This window comes from Streptopelia decaocto, assembly GCF_964273445.1.
Source record: "Streptopelia decaocto genome assembly, chromosome: 1".
Taxonomy (NCBI): domain Eukaryota; kingdom Metazoa; phylum Chordata; class Aves; order Columbiformes; family Columbidae; genus Streptopelia; species Streptopelia decaocto.
The window spans coordinates 394,266-411,610 of record NC_138663.1 but is presented as its reverse complement, the minus strand read 5'-3'; the positions used below and the strand labels follow the sequence as shown (position 1 = coordinate 411,610).

Genomic DNA, 17,345 nt, shown 5'->3' with positions numbered 1-17,345 from the left:
TGTGTGGTCAAGCCAGCACTGACCTGTGTGGTAAAACCAGCACTGACCTGTGTGATAAGGCCAGCACTGACCTGTGCGTGGTAAAGCCAGAACTAACCTGGGTGTGGTAAAGCCAGCACTGACTTGTGTGGTAAAGCCAGCACTAACCCATGTGTGGTAAAGCCAGCGCTAACCTGTGTGTGGTAAAGCCAGCACTGACCTGTGTGGTAAGGCCAGAACTAACCTGGGTGTGGTAAAGCCAGAACTAACCTGGGTGTGGTAAAGCCAGCGCTAACCTGTGTGGTAAAGACAGCACTAACCCATGTGTGGTAAAGCCAGCGCTAACCTGTGTGGTAAAGCCAGCACTAACCCGTGTGTGGTAAAGCCAGCACTAACCTGTGTGTGGTAAAGCCAGCACTAACCCGTGTGTGGTAAAGCCAGCACTAACCTGTGTGGTAAAGCCAGCACTAACCCATGTGGGGTAAAGCCAGCGCTAACCTGTGTGGTAAAGCCAGCACTAACCCGTGTGTGGTAAAGCCAGCACTAACCCGTGTGTGGTAAAGCCAGCACTAACCCGTGTGTGGTAAAGCCAGCACTAACCCGTGTGTGGTAAAGCCAGCACTAACCTGTGTGTGGTAAAGCCAGCACTAACCTGTGTGGTAAAGCCAGCACTAACCCGTGTGTGGTAAAGCCAGCACTAACCCGTGTGTGGTAAAGCCAGCACTAACCTGTGTGTGGTAAAGCCAGCACTAACCCGTGTGTGGTAAAGCCAGCACTAACCCGTGTGTGGTAAAGCCAGCACTAACCTGTGTGTGGTAAAGCCAGCGCTAACCCGTGTGTGGTGGCCGCCCCAGTGCCCCAATCCCCGACAGGTGACAGTAAATTCTGCAGCCACATCTGCCCCAAATGGTCCCAGTGCCCAGAGCCGGAGGCGGGAGCAGCCTGAGCAGCTCAGGGGGCAGGACATGGGGCAGGACACGGGGCAGGACACAGGACAGGACACAGGACATGGGGCAGGACATGGGGCAGGACACGGGGCAGGACACAGGACAGGACACAGGACATGGGGCAGGACACAGGACAGGACACAGGACAGGACACAGGACATGGGGCAGGACACAGGACACAGGACACGGGGCAGGACACAGGACACGGGGCAGGACATGGGGCAGGACACAGGACACAGGACACGGGGCAGGACACAGGACACAGGACACAGGACACGGGGCAGGACACAGGGCAGGACACAGGACACGGGGCAGGACATGGGGCAGGACACAGGACACAGGACAGGACACGGGGCAGGACACAGGACACAGGGCAGGACACGGGGCAGGACATGGGGCAGGAGCTGGACACAGGACACAGGACACAGGGCAGGACATGGGGCAGGAGCTGGACACAGGACACAGGACACGGGGCAGGAGCAGGAGCAGGACACAGGGCAGGACACGGGCAGGACACGGGGCAGGAGCAGGAGCAGGACACGGGGCAGGACACGGGGGAGGACACGGGGCAGGAGCAGGACACAGGGCAGGACACGGGCAGGGCACGGGGCAGGAGCAGGAGCAGGACACGGGGCAGGACACAGGGCAGGACACGGGGCAGGAGCAGGAGCAGGACACGGGGCAGGAGCAGGAGCAGGACACGGGGCAGGACATGGGGGAGGACACGGGGCAGGAGCAGGAGCAGGAGGACACCCCCGGCCGCTCCATCCAGCAGGACAGACCGTGGGGTCCCATCCCGAGACGCGGGGTCACCCTCAGCCTCCCGAACACCGGCCGGAGAGCAGGAGCTGCCGAGCCGGCCCCGTCTGGCCCCGCGCCCCCACAAACCTCTTACAGCGGCAGCAGTGACACACCAGCCCTGCAAACGGCAGCCAACCCGGAGAAAACTCCCGCAAACCAAGGACTGGAGGAGGGCGGCCTCTCTTCAATTAAGGAAAGGAAGATTGAATGTTGACTTGATTACCACGTATAAACACCTTCATGTGAAGACATACCAGGTACTAAAGTGCTCTTTAATCTAGAAGATAAAGTACCACGACAGCTGGAAGCTGAAGCACACAAATTGAAATGAGAGGCGAATTTTAAACAGCGAGGGTGATGAAGCAAACCCCGAGGGAAAGGCACAGCTCTTCTGGCCCCTCAATCCAGACTGATGACTTTCTGGCAAACAGGTTTAAGCTTTGCTTGGTGAGCACACGCACACAGAGCACCCGTGAGATACGGTCGGACGGGAGGTGCCACAGCTCCACCTGCTCTAAGTTCCAGGAACCCCGAGTACCACCAGCAGTTTCATGGCGTTCTTCCACCCTCACAAACAGGCTGTACAGCAGCACTGAAGCGCTTCTGCACGAGACCCAGCGCTGGCTCCCTCTGCTCCAACAGCCCATTTCTGCACCTCATAGCATCCACTCCGCTTTTGCCTCCGGTTCTGAACCGGATCCAAACAACAACTGGATCCAAACTACAATGGATTTGGTGCTTTTCCTTCTTGCCCCTCTCTATTTAATAGTCTGGTGAGTACTCCAGAGCCTGCTCCTATCAGCCTCTACCCTTCTGTGAAACAACATCTGGGTTCAAACCACATCAGATCCAAAGCCCTGACAGCACCTTTCCAAGCGCCACGCTGCCCGCTGTGAGGTGACACACTACACCCGGAGCGGAGGGCTTTCCTTGTACGGAAGGACCCCCACAACGGTCGTACGGTCTTGGCAGAAATGACCGCACGTGTTGCCGAGCTGCTTGGCCAGGTCAGCGCAGACAGCGCCCGGCCCGTGTGCTGTTCGTCACACGAGCATCGTCCACCAGGACACTCGGCAGGTCCAGCCGGGCTGGCGACACCTGCAGATCAAACAGGGTGAACAAGCCCCGGCCCGTTTGAGCGGCTCCTGCCAGAGCGCAGCCGCAACAGCTGCTGCATCCCGGCCCCGCAGCTGCACCAGCTGCCGCATCCCAGCCCCGCAACTGCACCAGCTGCCGCATCCCGGCCCCGCAGCTGCACCAGCTGCCACATCCCGGCCCCGCAGCTGCACCAGCTGCCGCATCCCAGCCCCGCAACTGCACCAGCTGCCGCATCCCGGCCCCGCAGCTGCACCAGCTGCCGCATCCCGTCCCCGCAGCTGCACCAGCTGCCGCATCCCAGCCCCGCAACTGCACCAGCTGCCGCATCCCGGCCCCGCAGCTGCACCAGCTGCAACGTCCCGGCCCTGCAGCAGCACCAGCTGCCCCGTCCCAGCCCCACCGCTGCACCAGCTGCCACGTCCCAGCCCCGCAACTGCACCAGCTGCCGCATCCCGGCCCCGCAGCTGCACCAGCTGCAACGTCCCGGCCCTGCAGCAGCACCAGCTGCCACATCCCAGCACCACAGCTGCACCAGCTGCCATGTCTCAGCTCCAGAGCTGCACCAGCTGCCACGTCCCGTCCCCACAGCTGCACCAGCTGCCACGTCCCAGGCCCGCAGCCACACCAGCCGCACCAGCTGCCATGTCTCAGCTCCACAGCTGCACCAGCTGCCCCGTCCCAGCCCCGCAGCCGCAGCAGCTGCCCCGTCCCAGCCCCACAGCTGCACCAGCTGCCCCGTCCCAGCCCCGCAGCTGCACCAGCTGCCCCGTCCCAGCCCCACAGCTGCACCAGCTGCCCCGTCCCAGCCCCACAACTGCACCAGCTGCCACGTCCCAGCCCCGCAGCTGCACCAGCTGCCCCGTCCCGGCCCCACAGCTGCACCAGCTGCCCCGTCCCAGCCCCACAGCTGCACCAGCTGCCCCGTCCCAGCCCCGCAGCTGCACCAGCTGCCCCGTCCCAGCCCCACAACTGCACCAGCTGCCCCGTCCCAGCCCTGCAGCCGCACCAGCAGCACCAGCTGCCCCATCCTGGCCCCGCAGCTGCCGGTCCCAAGGGGATTCAGCTGGGTGCAGCCAAATTATCCGAGTGGGGAAGGGAGGTGAACGGTGTGAACGACGCCGCAGTCTGCCCCCTGGTCTCGGACACACCAAACCTCTGAGTACGGAGGTAGCCAGTGTTTCAGAAACAACCCGAAAAACCATCGCACTGAACCAGAAACGCAGAAGATTAACCATCAGGCTGGAATCTGCCCATGGGTCGGAAACGTGCCCGTGATTCACACGCAAAGTCCAACTCTATAATCAATACTAATCAGCTGCATTACTTTAAAACAAGAACAATAGCAGATACTCCTCTCAGAAACAGATCATGAGACTTCCCAGCAGGAAGCGGGGGGATCCTGCCTCCCACCCCCCAGCACGGAACACGCGCTGGAGTGCGAGCGCGGCCCCGGCCCCGGCCAGCCCGGCTGCTGACCGCGGTGACCGCCCAGCTGCTGACCATGGTGACCGCCCGGCTGGTGACCACGGTGACCGCCCGGCTGCTGACCACGGTGACCGCCCGGCTGCTGACCGCGGTGACCGCCCGGCTGGTGACCGCGGTGACCGCCCGGCTGGTGACCACGGTGACCGCCCGGCTGCTGACCACGGTGACCGCCCAGCTGCTGACCATGGTGACCGCCCGGCTGGTGACCACGGTGACCGCCCGGCTGCTGACCACGGTGACCGCCCAGCTGCTGACCATGGTGACCGCCCGGCTGGTGACCACGGTGACCGCCCGGCTGCTGACCGTGGTGACCGCCCGGCTGGTGACCGCGGTGACCGCCCGGCTGCTGACCGCGGTGACCGCCCGGCTGCTGACCACGGTGACCGCCCGGCTGCTGACCGCGGTGACCGCCCGGCTGGTGACCGCGGTGACCGCCCGGCTGGTGACCGCGGTGACCGCCCGGCTGCTGACCACGGTGACCGCCCGCGCCAGCCAGGGAAAGGGAGCAAAAACAAAGCAAAGCAGAGGCCAAGATTTTATCTTCCTGACCCCCAAAATACTTCTTCAACCTTCTGACTGCTTTGTGACCAGATCCGGAGGCCACAGTTTGCTTTCACCCAACTTGCGGCTCTGAGAGATGGACTCATCCTGTGCAGAACCCCCATAGGAAGATGTCCAGCCCCATGGCTCTTTGTGTTCTGCTGTATTCCCAGACCCATGTCTGTGCCCCACAGGAAGGTGCCCGACCCCACGGCTCTTTGTGTTGTGCTGTATTCCCAGACCCACGTCTGTGCCCCACACACCATCCTCTCCCCAGAGCCTTCTGAAGCCTCGGGCTCCCGAGACCCCCAGGTCATCAGAAGACACGCTGCTGAGAAGTCCGACACCTCCGTGTCTCCAAAGCTCCCATTCCAGACAACGCGCTGTTTGCCACTGCCAGATTCCCCGAGTCCCCCGGCACGCTCCCCCAGCCCCGCTCCGGCCCCCCCAGCCCCGCTCCGGCCCTCCCCTCTCCGGAGAAGCCAGGCTCACCTCCGGTATCCGGATCGTGGAAGTTGGGGTCCAGTCCCTTCTCCAGCAGCCGGCAGACCTTCTCCGCATTGAGCATCTGCACGTACTCCATGAACTTCTTCAGATTTGCCTGCAGCCATGGCACCCCAGGAAACACAAAACACACAGTGTTAACACCCCAGAGTGAAGAAAAGCCAGCGGAGGAACATCCCCATCCAGGAGACCCCAGGCAACACCATGAGGAACATCCCCATCCAGGACACCCCAGGCAATACCAGGAGGAACATCCCCATGCAGGAGACCCCAGGCAACACCATGAGGAACATCCCCATCCAGGACACCCCAGGCATCACCAGGAGGAACATCCCCATCCAGGACACCCCAGGCAACACCATGAGGAACATCCCCATCCAGGAGACCTCAGGCAACACCATGAGGAACATCCCCATCCAGGACACCCCAGGCAACACCAGGAGGAACATCCCCATCCAGGAGGTCTCAGGCAACACCATGAGGAACATCCCCATGCAGGAGACCCCAGGCAACACCAGGAGGAACATCCCCATCCAGGACATCCCAGGCAACACCAGGAGGAACATCCCCATCCAGGAGACCCCAGGCTACACCATGAGGAACATCCCCATCCAGGACACCCCAGGCAACACCAGGAGGAACATCCCCACGGGACAGAGCAGGGCTGGGTGACACACAGGACAGAGCAGGCCCTGCACACACACACAGCCCCTCTGTGTGTGCCGCGGCGGCTCATCCGGGTTCACCAGACCCTCTGTGTGTGCCACGGCGGCTCACCCGGGTTCACCAGACCCTCTGCGTGTGCCACGGCGGCTCACCCGGGTTCACCAGACCCTCTGCGTGTGCCACGGCGGCTCACCCGGGTTCACCAGACATGGCCCAGCACCAACCCCCTGAAGTTCTGCTCCCGAGGTTCTCCAGCGCCTCCCACCACCAGCCCCAGCACCGCAGCCACCCAGACCACCCGCGCCCACCGGCAGGGGCTTGGTTGTATCCGCACTGCTCTAGGTGCTCAGGAATTTAACACGTTTTTTGACAGAAAGGAATTGATGCCCTATGTCAACTTTACACGGTACTTTTATGTTCAGAAAGCAAACTCAAGAGCAAGTGCTTGAGCAAAAGGAGGACGCGGAGGGAGCCGCCCCGGCCCCGGGATCTGCTGCTCGCCCATCATCACGGTCCTGCCTCATCATCACGGTCCTGCGCACCGCACAGGCACTAATGGCTCTGCCATGGAATTTCCCTTTGGGCAAAATCAATTAGTACCCTGCCTTTCAGATCAGAGCAAAGCAGGTTCATCTGCCCAAGGTCTGAGAGCAAATCCACAGCAAGGCTTCACAAATAATTGATGAAGCCCAGAGACACAACCGGTTGATTTTGACACAGAAGAACCTTCTCTTTGCAGCAGTTTGCACAGCCCGCCTGCCCTGCGCCCTCTCCAGATGTGCGCCCTCTCCGGATGTGCGTCCTCTCCAGATGCGCGCTCTCTCTCCAGATGTGCACCCTCTCCGGATGTGTGTCCTCTCCAGATGTGCGTCCTCCCCAGATGTGCACCATCTCCAGATGTGCACCGTATCCAGATGTATGCCATCTCCAGATGTGCGTCCTCCCCAGATGTGTGCCCCTCCAGATGTGCTCCCTCTCCCGATGTGCGCCCCGGTGCCGCAACAGGAGCTGCTGCAGTTCACACATTAACACAACAGGGAGAGGTCGGACACTGGCACGGCGGCTCCGGAGCCTCCCCGGGCAGTTCTGCCCCTCCAGGTCTGGTCCCGCACCTCAGAGCAACGGAAATGCCTCAGAAAACCAAGAAACAGACAACGAAAAAGGCCGTTTACCAGAGACGCAATGCTACGGCCTTACAGGAATTCCACGCCCAGCATTTAGGAGGCAGCCTTGCTGCGCTCCCAGAGAAACCTGAGCAAGGAAAGAGACCAGAAAAGGGGAAAAACAAAGGATTGCAGCCTAGCTGGTGTCTCTGATCAGGCTCACAGCCCGGCCTCACCAAGAGCTGCGTTTGTGCCGCAGAGGCGGCGAGCTGTGCCGGAGACACCGCCACGCAGCCACTAGCGGGGTCACCAAACACCTTCCACCGCCAAAAGACGGCGGGTTTGGAACCGCGTGTTGGGGGACACGGCATCACCAAACACCTTCCACCGCCAAAAGACGGCGGGTTTGGAACCATGTGTAGGGGACACGGCATCACCAAACACCTTCCACCGCCAAAAGACGGCGGGTTTGGAACTGCATGTTGGGGGACACGGCATCACCGAACACGTTTCACTGCCAAAAGACGGCGGGTTTGGAACCACGTGTAGGGGACACGGCATCACCAAACACGTTTCACCACCAAAAGACGGCGGGTTTGGAACCACGCGTGGGGACATGGCATCACCAAACACGTTTCACCGCCAAAAGACGGCGGGTTTGGAACCACGCGTGGGGGACACAGCATCACCGAACGTGTTTCACCGCCAAAAGACGGCGGGTTTGGAACCACGTGTAGGGGACACGGCATCACCAAACACGTTTCACCACCAAAAGACGGCGGGTTTGGAACCACGCGTGGGGACATGGCATCACCAAACACGTTTCACCGCCAAAAGACGGCGGGTTTGGAACCACGCGTGGGGACATGGCATCACCAAACACGTTTCACCGCCAAAAGACGGCGGGTTTGGAACCACGTGTAGGGGACACGGCATCACCAAACACGTTTCACCGCCAAAAGACGGCGGGTTTGGAACCACGCGTGGGGGACACAGCATCACCGAACGTGTTTCACCGCCAAAAGACGGCGGGTTTGGAACCACGTGTAGGGGACACGGCATCACCAAACACGTTTCACCACCAAAAGACGGCGGGTTTGGAACCACGCGTGGGGACATGGCATCACCAAACACGTTTCACCGCCAAAAGACGGCGGGTTTGGAACCACGCGTGGGGACACGGCAGCGCGGAGGGGCGCTGGACCGGGCTCAGGGAGCAGCAGCGTGTGAGCGGAATGGCCCAACGCTTCCACTATCAGTTCCAATTTCTTATTCTTTACTAAGAGGGAGATATATAATTAGCTCAATTAAGCTGTTTGGCAGAACGAAGCTAGAGAAAAATGCATTGTTTCATTCAAGCTCAGTGTTTCTATGAGCACGGAGACTGCTGTTTCCACACACGGCTCCTGGGAGGCAGTCAGCCGCTTCCCAGGCAGCTCCACGGCACCGCACCAACGCCACATGTGGGAAACACCAGAAACTGGTAAAAGAACAGGAAATTGCTGTTTGAGACAGCCTGGTCACTACACTCCTGAAACCATCGCGTCGAGACCCAGGGACGCTGCTCCCGGCGGCCTCTGGCACGTCTCGCCTTCGCGGCCCACGGCCAAGAACCGGGCCGGCCCAAGCTCCCGGCGCCGCTCCCCGCGGACGCAGTGGCAGGTCTGCGGTGGAGAAACCCGGCTCTGCCGAGTCCCCTCGGCAGCCCCGACACGTGTCCGCAGCCCACGGGCCGCGTTTCAGCCGTCTGGTCACGGCTGCCCGTCCCCGGCGAGGCGGCGCAGCCAGACCCGCGGAGCCAGCGCTGGACCCACACCACAGCACCGCACGGTCCAGCCAAGAGCTGAACCAAAACCAGAGCAGCCGTGGCCGCGCTGCCGGCCCCCGCGGCACGGCCGTACCCGCCAGCCCCGTGGAGGGGACACCGGGAGCTGCTCCTCACAGGCACAGCCGTGGTGGCAGCCCCAGGGGAACGGGGAAGCCGTCCTGTCCTCAGGGAACGGGGAAGCCGTCCTGTCCTCAGGGAACGGGGAAGCCGTCCTGTCCTCGGGGAACGGGGAAGCCGTCCTGTCCTCGGGGAACGGGGAAGCCGTCCTGTCCTCAGGGAACGGGGAAGCCGTCCTGTCCTCGGGGAACGGGGAAGCCGTCCTGTCCTCAGGGAACGGGGAAGCCGTCCCGTCCTCAGGGAACGGGGAAGCCGTCCTGTCCTTGGGGAATGGGGAAGCCGTCCCGTCCTCAGGGAACGGGGAAGCCGTCCTGTCCTTGGGGAATGGGGAAGCCGTCCTGTCCTTGGGGAATGGGGAAGCCGTCCCGTCCTCAGGGAACGGGGAAGCCGTCCTGTCCTTGGGGAATGGGGAAGCCGTCCCGTCCTCGGGAGCCTCCTGCTCGGGGTACGGCCGCACGGCTCCCCTACAAGGAGCAGGGGGATCCCCAGGAACGCAGGAACCTGGCCCTGCCCTCACCCCAGGGGCTGGAGCGCGGTTCAGCGCCACCCAAACCCCGCCTGAGGAGTCGGCTCCGGAGCAAGTTTGAGGCGCTTCTGTTTGCTCGGAGAGGGGGAAGCGCGGGGCCGGGCCCGGCTCAGCCGCCCCGCTGGCAGCCGCCGCGCCGCACTCCATTATCCACCCCTGGCTCCGAACCGCAAGGAAGATCAACACCCTCCAAAGAGAAAAGCTCATTGACAGCAAACTGGTGCGAAGGAACAAGCTTCTCTCGAATTGAAATGAAAGAAGATAAATGAGATATTCTTCTTGCGGATAAACTATTCTGTCAGCCGCCATTCGCTGCGGGCCGGGTGCTGGGGAAGCCGGCACCGGCTCCGCGACCGCAGAAGGACAACCCATCCCCCGTGCCACGGGCAGGCTGATGTTCCCAGAAGGTTCAGTATCAGGGAAAGACTCGTCTCTTCTCGGGGTCCGGTTTGCCCCAAGCAGCAGCCGAGCGCAGCCGAGCCGTCGGTTCCGCGGAGCACGCGCCGCGCGGTCAGGCCGGGGCTGCGGGGAGAGCGGCCTCCCCACGGCACCGACCGGCTCCCGCACGGGCCAGCGGGCAGCAGCAGAGAGACGCCCCATCGATTCCCACAATAACGTCCAGTAATCGATTTCATGACACACCACAGGGTGTTTAACTGCTGTTCCGTGTGTCTCGCTGCATCCCCACACGAGCGGGACGGGGCCAAGACCTCGCCAGGGGGCAGGGGCAGCCCCCCGGCCGGCAGTGGGACAGGATGGGACGGGACGGGATGTGGCCGCTTGGGCCACGATAAACCCGGTTTTGCCATGGCAGCTGGTACGGGGCTGTGTTTTGGATGGGTGCTGAAGCCCTCCTGATGGCACCGCGACGGTGCAGCCATCGCTGAGCAGCGCTCACCAGCACCAAGGGCTGCTCTGCTCCCCACAGCCAGTGCTGGGGACACGGGAGCTGGGAGGGGACGCGCTGGGACAGCTGACCCAGGGACACCCACCCCTCTGACGTCAGCTCAGTGTGGATCTGGGGAAGGAGCGGGAAGGGGACGTTCGAGTGACGGTGTCTGTCTTCCCAAGTCACCGTCACCCGTGGCACGTCCCTGTGTCCTGGGGACGCTGAACACCCGCCCGCCATGGGAGGCAGGGGATCGATTCCTCACTTGGCTTTGCTCGTGTGCGCGGCTTTTGCTTTGCCTGTTAAAGTGTTGTTACCTCAGCACACCCGTTTTCTTACTGTCACTCTTCCGATTCTCTCCCAAGACACAGGGGGGTCCGGGTCCGCTGCTACCAGAGCGGGGTGGGCCGGTGGGCGGCAGTCACCCCGCAGCCTCCCCAGGCTCTCAGACACTGGGTGACGCTGGACCCGGCCGTCCTGCCCTTCGCTCGTCAGTCTGTCTGGGGAGAAGGAGAAGCCAGAGGCAGGCGGGAGGTCTCGGCAGAGAGGCAGGACAGCCCCGGCTGGTGAGGCCCGCGTGTCCCTGCAGAGGGACACACGCAGCAGCGTCCCCCAGGACAGCAGCGTCCCCCAGGACAGCAGGACACCACCGATTCACCAAGTCACTTCAGTACTGCCAGCAGTACGAGAAACCTGCTTCTCCGCTTCTTAGCACTCAAAAAAATGAGTTATTTTTATTTTTCTTGGTTTTCTTTTTTTAATGGCCGTTAAGAATCCTGTCTCGAGGTCATCAAAAGATTGAAGCAGTGTATCCTGCTTCTGAAAGTCAGACTAAACTGGGCACGTTAGCATACTTTCACTCCGATGAGACCACCAGCCACAAGCCCAAGGCTCTGCACGCCCCACGGTCCAGGAGAGGTCTCGACAGCCCTCGGACCTGAAGCGAATCCCCCACGGCCCCTTCAACCACCGGCCTCCGAGAAAGCACGAGCACCGAGGCACCGCCACAACGAACACGGAGCCCCTCGCCTCGAGCGACACGCGGCGTGTGCCCTCGGGCAGCGGCACCGCCCGCGCTCCTGCTGCCCAGGACCCCAACCCCGCGGGGGGCAGCGGCAGAGCCCCCGCAGCGCCACCCGACGCGGGAGCACGAGCGAGCCCGCAGCCACGGAGCCGGAGCCGAGGTGACCAGGGAGCCCTCCCGCGCCGGACCTGGAATGAACCCCCGCCCGGCCACCTGCCCCCGTGCCCCCGCGTGGCACCGCAGGACTGTCCCAGCCCCCATGCCCCCTGTGGCACCGCAGGACTGTCCCAGCCCCCGTGCCCCCTGCGGCACCGCAGGACTGTCCCAGCCCCCGTGTCCCCCGCAGGACTGTCCCAGCCCCCGTGTCCCCGTGCCCCCCGCAGGACTGTCCCAGCCCCCGTGCCCCCTGTGGCACCGCAGGACTGTCCCAGCCCCCGTGTCCCTGTGCCCCCGCAGGACTGTCCCAGCCCCGGCCCGGCGGCGCCCGCGCGGCAGAGCGGGCAGAAGCAGCGGTACCGTGCTCGGCGCCCGGCGGTCCCCAGCAGCGCGGCGGTTCTCCCTCTGCTCCGCCAGCCACCGTCCCAGCGAGGAGCCCATGTCCCCGCGCTCCGCACCCCCGGCTCATGCTCCGGCCGCTGCCGAGCCTGCACACGCTCCGCTCTGCCGGCGCAACAGCCTCGGTCTGCGCCGGCCGGGCGGGTCACACCCGCCGGCTCTCGGCGCCGGCATCGCTCCAACGAGCGGCCAGCACAGGGCCAGCACCGCGCCAGCACCAGCACAGCACCAACACCAGCACAGCGCCAGCACCAGCACAGCACCAACACCAGCACAGGGCCAGCACAGCGCCAGCACCAGCACAGCACCAGCACAGCACCAGCACAGTGCCAGCACAGCGCCAGCACAGCACCAGTACCAGCACAGGGCCAGCACAGCGCCAGCACCAGCACAGCGCCAGCACAGCACCAGCACCAGCACAGCACCAGTACCAGCACAGCACCAGCACAGCACCAGCACAGCACCAGCACAGTGCCAGCACAGCGCCAGCACAGCACCAGTACCAGCACAGCACCAGCACAGCACCAGCACAGCACCAGCACAGCACCAGCACAGTGCCAGCACAGCACCAGTACCAGCACAGGGCCAGCACAGCACCAGCACCAGCACAGCACCAGCACCAGCACAGCACCAACACCAGCACCAACAGCAGCACCAACACCAGCACCAACACCAGCACAACACCAGCACAACACCAGCACCGGCACAGCACCAGCACCAGCACAGCACCAGTACCAGCACAGCACCAGCACGAACACCAGGACAGCACCAGCACCAACACCAGCACAGCAGCAGCACAGCACCAGCACAAGTACCACCACCAACACCAGAACAGCACCAGCACCAACACCAGCACAAGTACCAGCACAGCACCAGCACAAGTACCAGCACAGCACCAGCACAGCACAGCACCAACACCAGCACAGCACCAGCAGCCGCGTCTCGCGCTCCCTGCTGGCGCTGGCCCCGGCGCTGGCCCCGGCGCTGCCCCCGCCTCCCTCACCGCGCACCCTGCGGGCGGCCCAGGGCCGCTCCTGCCCCTCCATGGTGCCCACGGGCCAGAGCGAGCGCTCGTCAGCCTCCTCCGGACGGAGCCCAAGGGCAGCAGGGGTGCAGCATCTCACTCTGATGCCACATTTTATCATCAAGGGACGGTTTAAAATTAAAGCAGTAACAAGAAGGAGATTTGTTTTTAAAGTAGAAATTAAAGCATAGAGATGAAGTGACTATTCAATACGGTGCATCTCTGGTCGCTCCATGCGGGCAGGGTGAGTCCCGCGGCGGCGTCCCCAGCCTCCCCCAGCAGGCTCGGTCCCCGCCGGGCTCCGCAGGGCTGGGATTCAGCTTCCTGGGGCAGGAAGATGCTGAGAGTTTTCCAGGTTTGCTGCCTGGATATTCTGATGCCATCAGACGAAGCCTTGTGACTTTAATCCTCGTGAGTCAAACCTGAACCCTAACGGCATTTTGATTCTTGTTTCTGCAGCTCTGCAAGCAGAAGGCAGGGACCTGCTTCTGCCCTCGAGGATGACCTTTCACACCTTTTGGGAGGTTCTCCTGCCTCCTGCTCAGCGCTCGCTGTTGCACCTGTTCACCGGCAATGTGCAGCCCCCGGCTGCCCGGCTCTTGCCAAGCAGATGAGGCCAGAGGCAAAGCACCAGTGCAGACCCGGAAAACGTGGCTGCCGGGAGCCGAGGAGGAGGCAGCACCGGCCCCGGACCTCCTGTGCAGCTCCGAGCCCGTAGCTCTGTATGGGGTTCTGAGCCCGTAGCTCTGTATGGGGTTCTGAGCCCGTAGCTCTGTATGGGGTTCTGAGCCCGTAGCTCTGTATGGGGTTCTGAGCCCGTAGCTCTGTATGGGGTTCTGAGCCCGTAGCTCTGTATGGGGTTCTGAGCCCGTAGCTCTGTATGGGGTTCTGAGCCCGTAGCTCTGCAGGGGGTTCTGAGCCCGTAGCTCTGTATGGGGTTCTGAGCCCGTAGCTCTGCAGGGGGTTCTGAGCCCGTAGCTCTGTATGGGGTTCTGAGCCCGTAGCTCTGCAGGGGGTTCTGAGCCCGTAGCTCTGTATGGGGTTCTGAGCCCGTAGCTCTGCAGGGGGTTCTGAGCCCGTAGCTCTGTATGGGGTTCTGAGCCCGTAGCTCTGCAGGGGGTTCTGAACCCGTAACTCTGTATGGGGTTCTGAGCCCATAGCTCTGTATGGGGTTCTGAGCCTGTAGCTCTGTATGGGGTTCTGAGCCCGTAGCTCTGTATGGGGTTCTGAGCCCGTAGCTCTGCAGGGGGTTCTGAGCCCGTAGCTCTGCAGGGGGTTCTGAGCCCGTAGCTCTGTATGGGGTTCTGAGCCCGTAGCTCTGTATGGGGTTCTGAGCCCAAAGCTCTGTATGGGGTTCTGAGCCCATAGCACTGTATGGGGTTCTGAGCCCGTAGCTCTGCAGGGGGTTCTGAGCCCGTAGCTCTGTATGGGGTTCTGAGCCCGTAGCTCTGTATGGGGTTCTGAGCCCGTAGCTCTGTATGGGGTTCTGAGCCCGTAGCTCTGCAGGGGGTTCTGAGCCCGTAGCTCTGTATGGGGTTCTGAGCCCGTAGCTCTGTATGGGGTTCTGAGCCCGTAGCTCTGTATGGGGTTCTGAGCCTGTAGCTCTGTATGGGGTTCTGAGCCCGTAGCTCTGTATGGGGTTCTGAGCCCATAGCTCTGCAGGGGGTTCTGAGCCCGTAGCTCTGCAGGGGGTTCTGAGCCCGTAGCTCTGCAGGGGGTTCTGAGCCCGTAGCTCTGCAGGGGGTTCTGAGCCCGTAGCTCTGTATGGGGTTCTGAGCCCGTAGCTCTGTATGGGGTTCTGAGCCCATAGCACTGTATGGGGTTCTGAGCCCGTAGCTCTGCAGGGGGTTCTGAGCCCGTAGCTCTGTATGGGGTTCTGAGCCCAAAGCTCTGCAGGGGGTTCTGAGGGAGCTCATGATAAACAGCAACAAGGGAGCTTGCGGGGAGCCCTTGGGTCTCAGCCAGTCTCACACCCTTCCCAAAAAACCCTCAAACCTCCCTGCATCACCTTCCCCGGCACAGTGACCCTCCCCGGCACAGTGACCCTCCCGGCACAGTGACCCTCCCCGGCACAGTGACCCTCCCGGCACAGTGACCCTCCCCGGCACAGTGACCCTCCCGGCACAGTGACCCTCCCCGGCACAGTGACCCTCCCCGGCACAGTGACCCTCCCGGCACAGTGACCCTCCCCGGCACAGTGACCCTCTCCGGCACAGTGACCCTCCCCGGCACAGTGACCCTCCCCGGCAGTGTGCTCCACACAGCCCCAGGCACTGTCCGTGCCACTGCTCCTGCCCCAGCCCTTCCCCGAGAACCCTCCAGAGATGAGGCTGCTGGAGGCTGAGCGTGTCCTCTTGCCACCAGCAGCTCAAGTGCTGCCCAGCGCGTTAGAGCCGCCGCTGTGCCGGGGCCACCACGGTGCCAGAGCCCAGCTCCATCCTCCTGCCTCGCAGCTCCACACCGCGCTGGCCCCGCCATCCCAGGAGCCACCACCATCCCCACGGGGCCACGTGCCTCCTCAAGGCACAATGACCAGTGGCAGCAGCGATCTGATGGGCTCAGACCTCTCCACAATCGCCGTTCTTAATCTCTTAGGCAACAAGTGACCTCACGGGACCACCTCGGGTGGCCGGGGGAGAAGCCACGCGAGCGGCCGCCAGCCCACGCGTGCCCGAGGCCTGGTCGCCACCGGCATCCCCGCCCTCCGCTGGGCCAGCGTGTCCTGCTGCGCAGCCCGCGGGTGGGGATCCCTCCTCCCCGGAACCCCGCGCACGCAAAGCACCGGTCCCTCCACCCTCCTGCGCCCAGACACCCAGACAGGCCGGGCAGCGCGCCCACCACCCCTGGGGCTGCAGACCGGGAGCACTTTCCACTTGGCAGGTGGATCCCACCAGTGGAACCTGGACCCAGCCGCGTGGGTTGACGCCGAGACAAGGCCGGAGCCCGCGTGCGAGGCGGAGGCGTGCGCCGGGGCAGGGACCGCGCTCCTCAATGCACCGCTGTGCTCTGCAGCATTCAGTGACTCCGCCATCCACCCCAGAGAACAAAGCTGCTCTTCAGCCGGCCACCACGCGTTCCTCCGCCTCCCGCCCCACAGAACTGCCCGAGCTCTCCCGCAGAGCCGAGTCCCACCGCACAACCGCCTCAAGCACCGTGGGCAGCTCGGACACCCCCCGAGCCTCAGCGGGTCCCTCGGTGACCCTCATCGGCGCCAGCCCATGGCTGGATGGCTGCGCTGCCTGGCGAGCGGGCGGGCGGAGCCACCCCGGCACCCGACCCCCCTTACCTTGGTGTGGAGCTTGGCAAACTGCTTGTCGTCCAGCAGGGCCTGGGTGTACACACGCCGCTTGTACCGGAACTGCAAGAGGGAACAGTGTCAGATATGAGACAAACAAAACCCACTGGGCACCAGCCGGCGCTCCGGCAGCTCCGGTCAGCGTCATCCTGCACGAAGACGTTCGGTCTAGATCTGAAAACAACGGGTACGGAATGCACCGCTCTCCAGCATTTGCTCTAATCGTTAATTGCTTTCCTCACTAAAGAAATTCTGACCAGTTTCTCATAGGAATTTGTCTGGCTCCAGCCTCCAGGCAGTGTGGGCTTCGTTCTGTCCCTTCCCCGCTAACGAGGAATCTCCCTAACGACAGAACGGTGTTCCCCAGGATGGAATGACAGAGGGGGTCGCGCCGCCCCCTGGGGCTGAGCTCTGAGCTCTGAGCCCTCGCCGAGGCTCTGCTGGCCCCTCACCATCGCTGCCGCTCCATCGGAGGGACGGCAGTGTCACACACCCCCAAACACAGCTCCTGCAGGGGCACGGGGACAGCAGTGTCACACACCTCCATCCACCCAAACACAGCTCCTGCAGGGACACAGGGACAGCAGTGTCACACACCCCCAAACACAGCTCCTGCAGGGGCACAGGGACAGCAGTGTCACACACCCCCCCAAACACAGCTCCTGCAGGGACACAGGGACAGCAGTGTCACACACCCCCCAAACACAGCTCTGCAGGGGCACAGGGACAGCAGTGTCACACACCCCCCAAACACAGCTCCTGCAGGGGCACAGGGACAGCAGTGTCACACACCCCCCAAACACAGCTCCTGCAGGGGCACAGGGACAGCAGTGTCACACACCCCCCAAACACAGCTCTGCAGGGACACAGGGACAGCAGTGTCACACACCCCCCAAACACAGCTCCTGCAGGGGCACAGGGACAGCAGTGTCACACACCTCCATCCACCCAAACACAGCTCCTG

General features: G+C 63.0%; 1 protein-coding gene across 3 annotated transcripts in view; it reads right to left on the bottom strand.

Moving 5' to 3' along the window:
* Positions 1–17,345, bottom strand: part of SHANK3 (SH3 and multiple ankyrin repeat domains 3) — a 393,528-nt gene that overhangs the window by 301,279 nt on the left and 74,904 nt on the right. For all 3 annotated transcript variants that reach the window (XM_082076373.1, XM_082076372.1, XM_082076371.1), the window contains exons 5-6: positions 16,373–16,444; positions 5,343–5,451 (exon numbers count right to left, since the gene is read on the bottom strand). In XM_082076373.1, the coding sequence (XP_081932499.1) occupies positions 5,343–5,451; positions 16,373–16,444 (181 nt within the window). The remainder of the gene's footprint in view (positions 1–5,342; positions 5,452–16,372; positions 16,445–17,345) is intronic.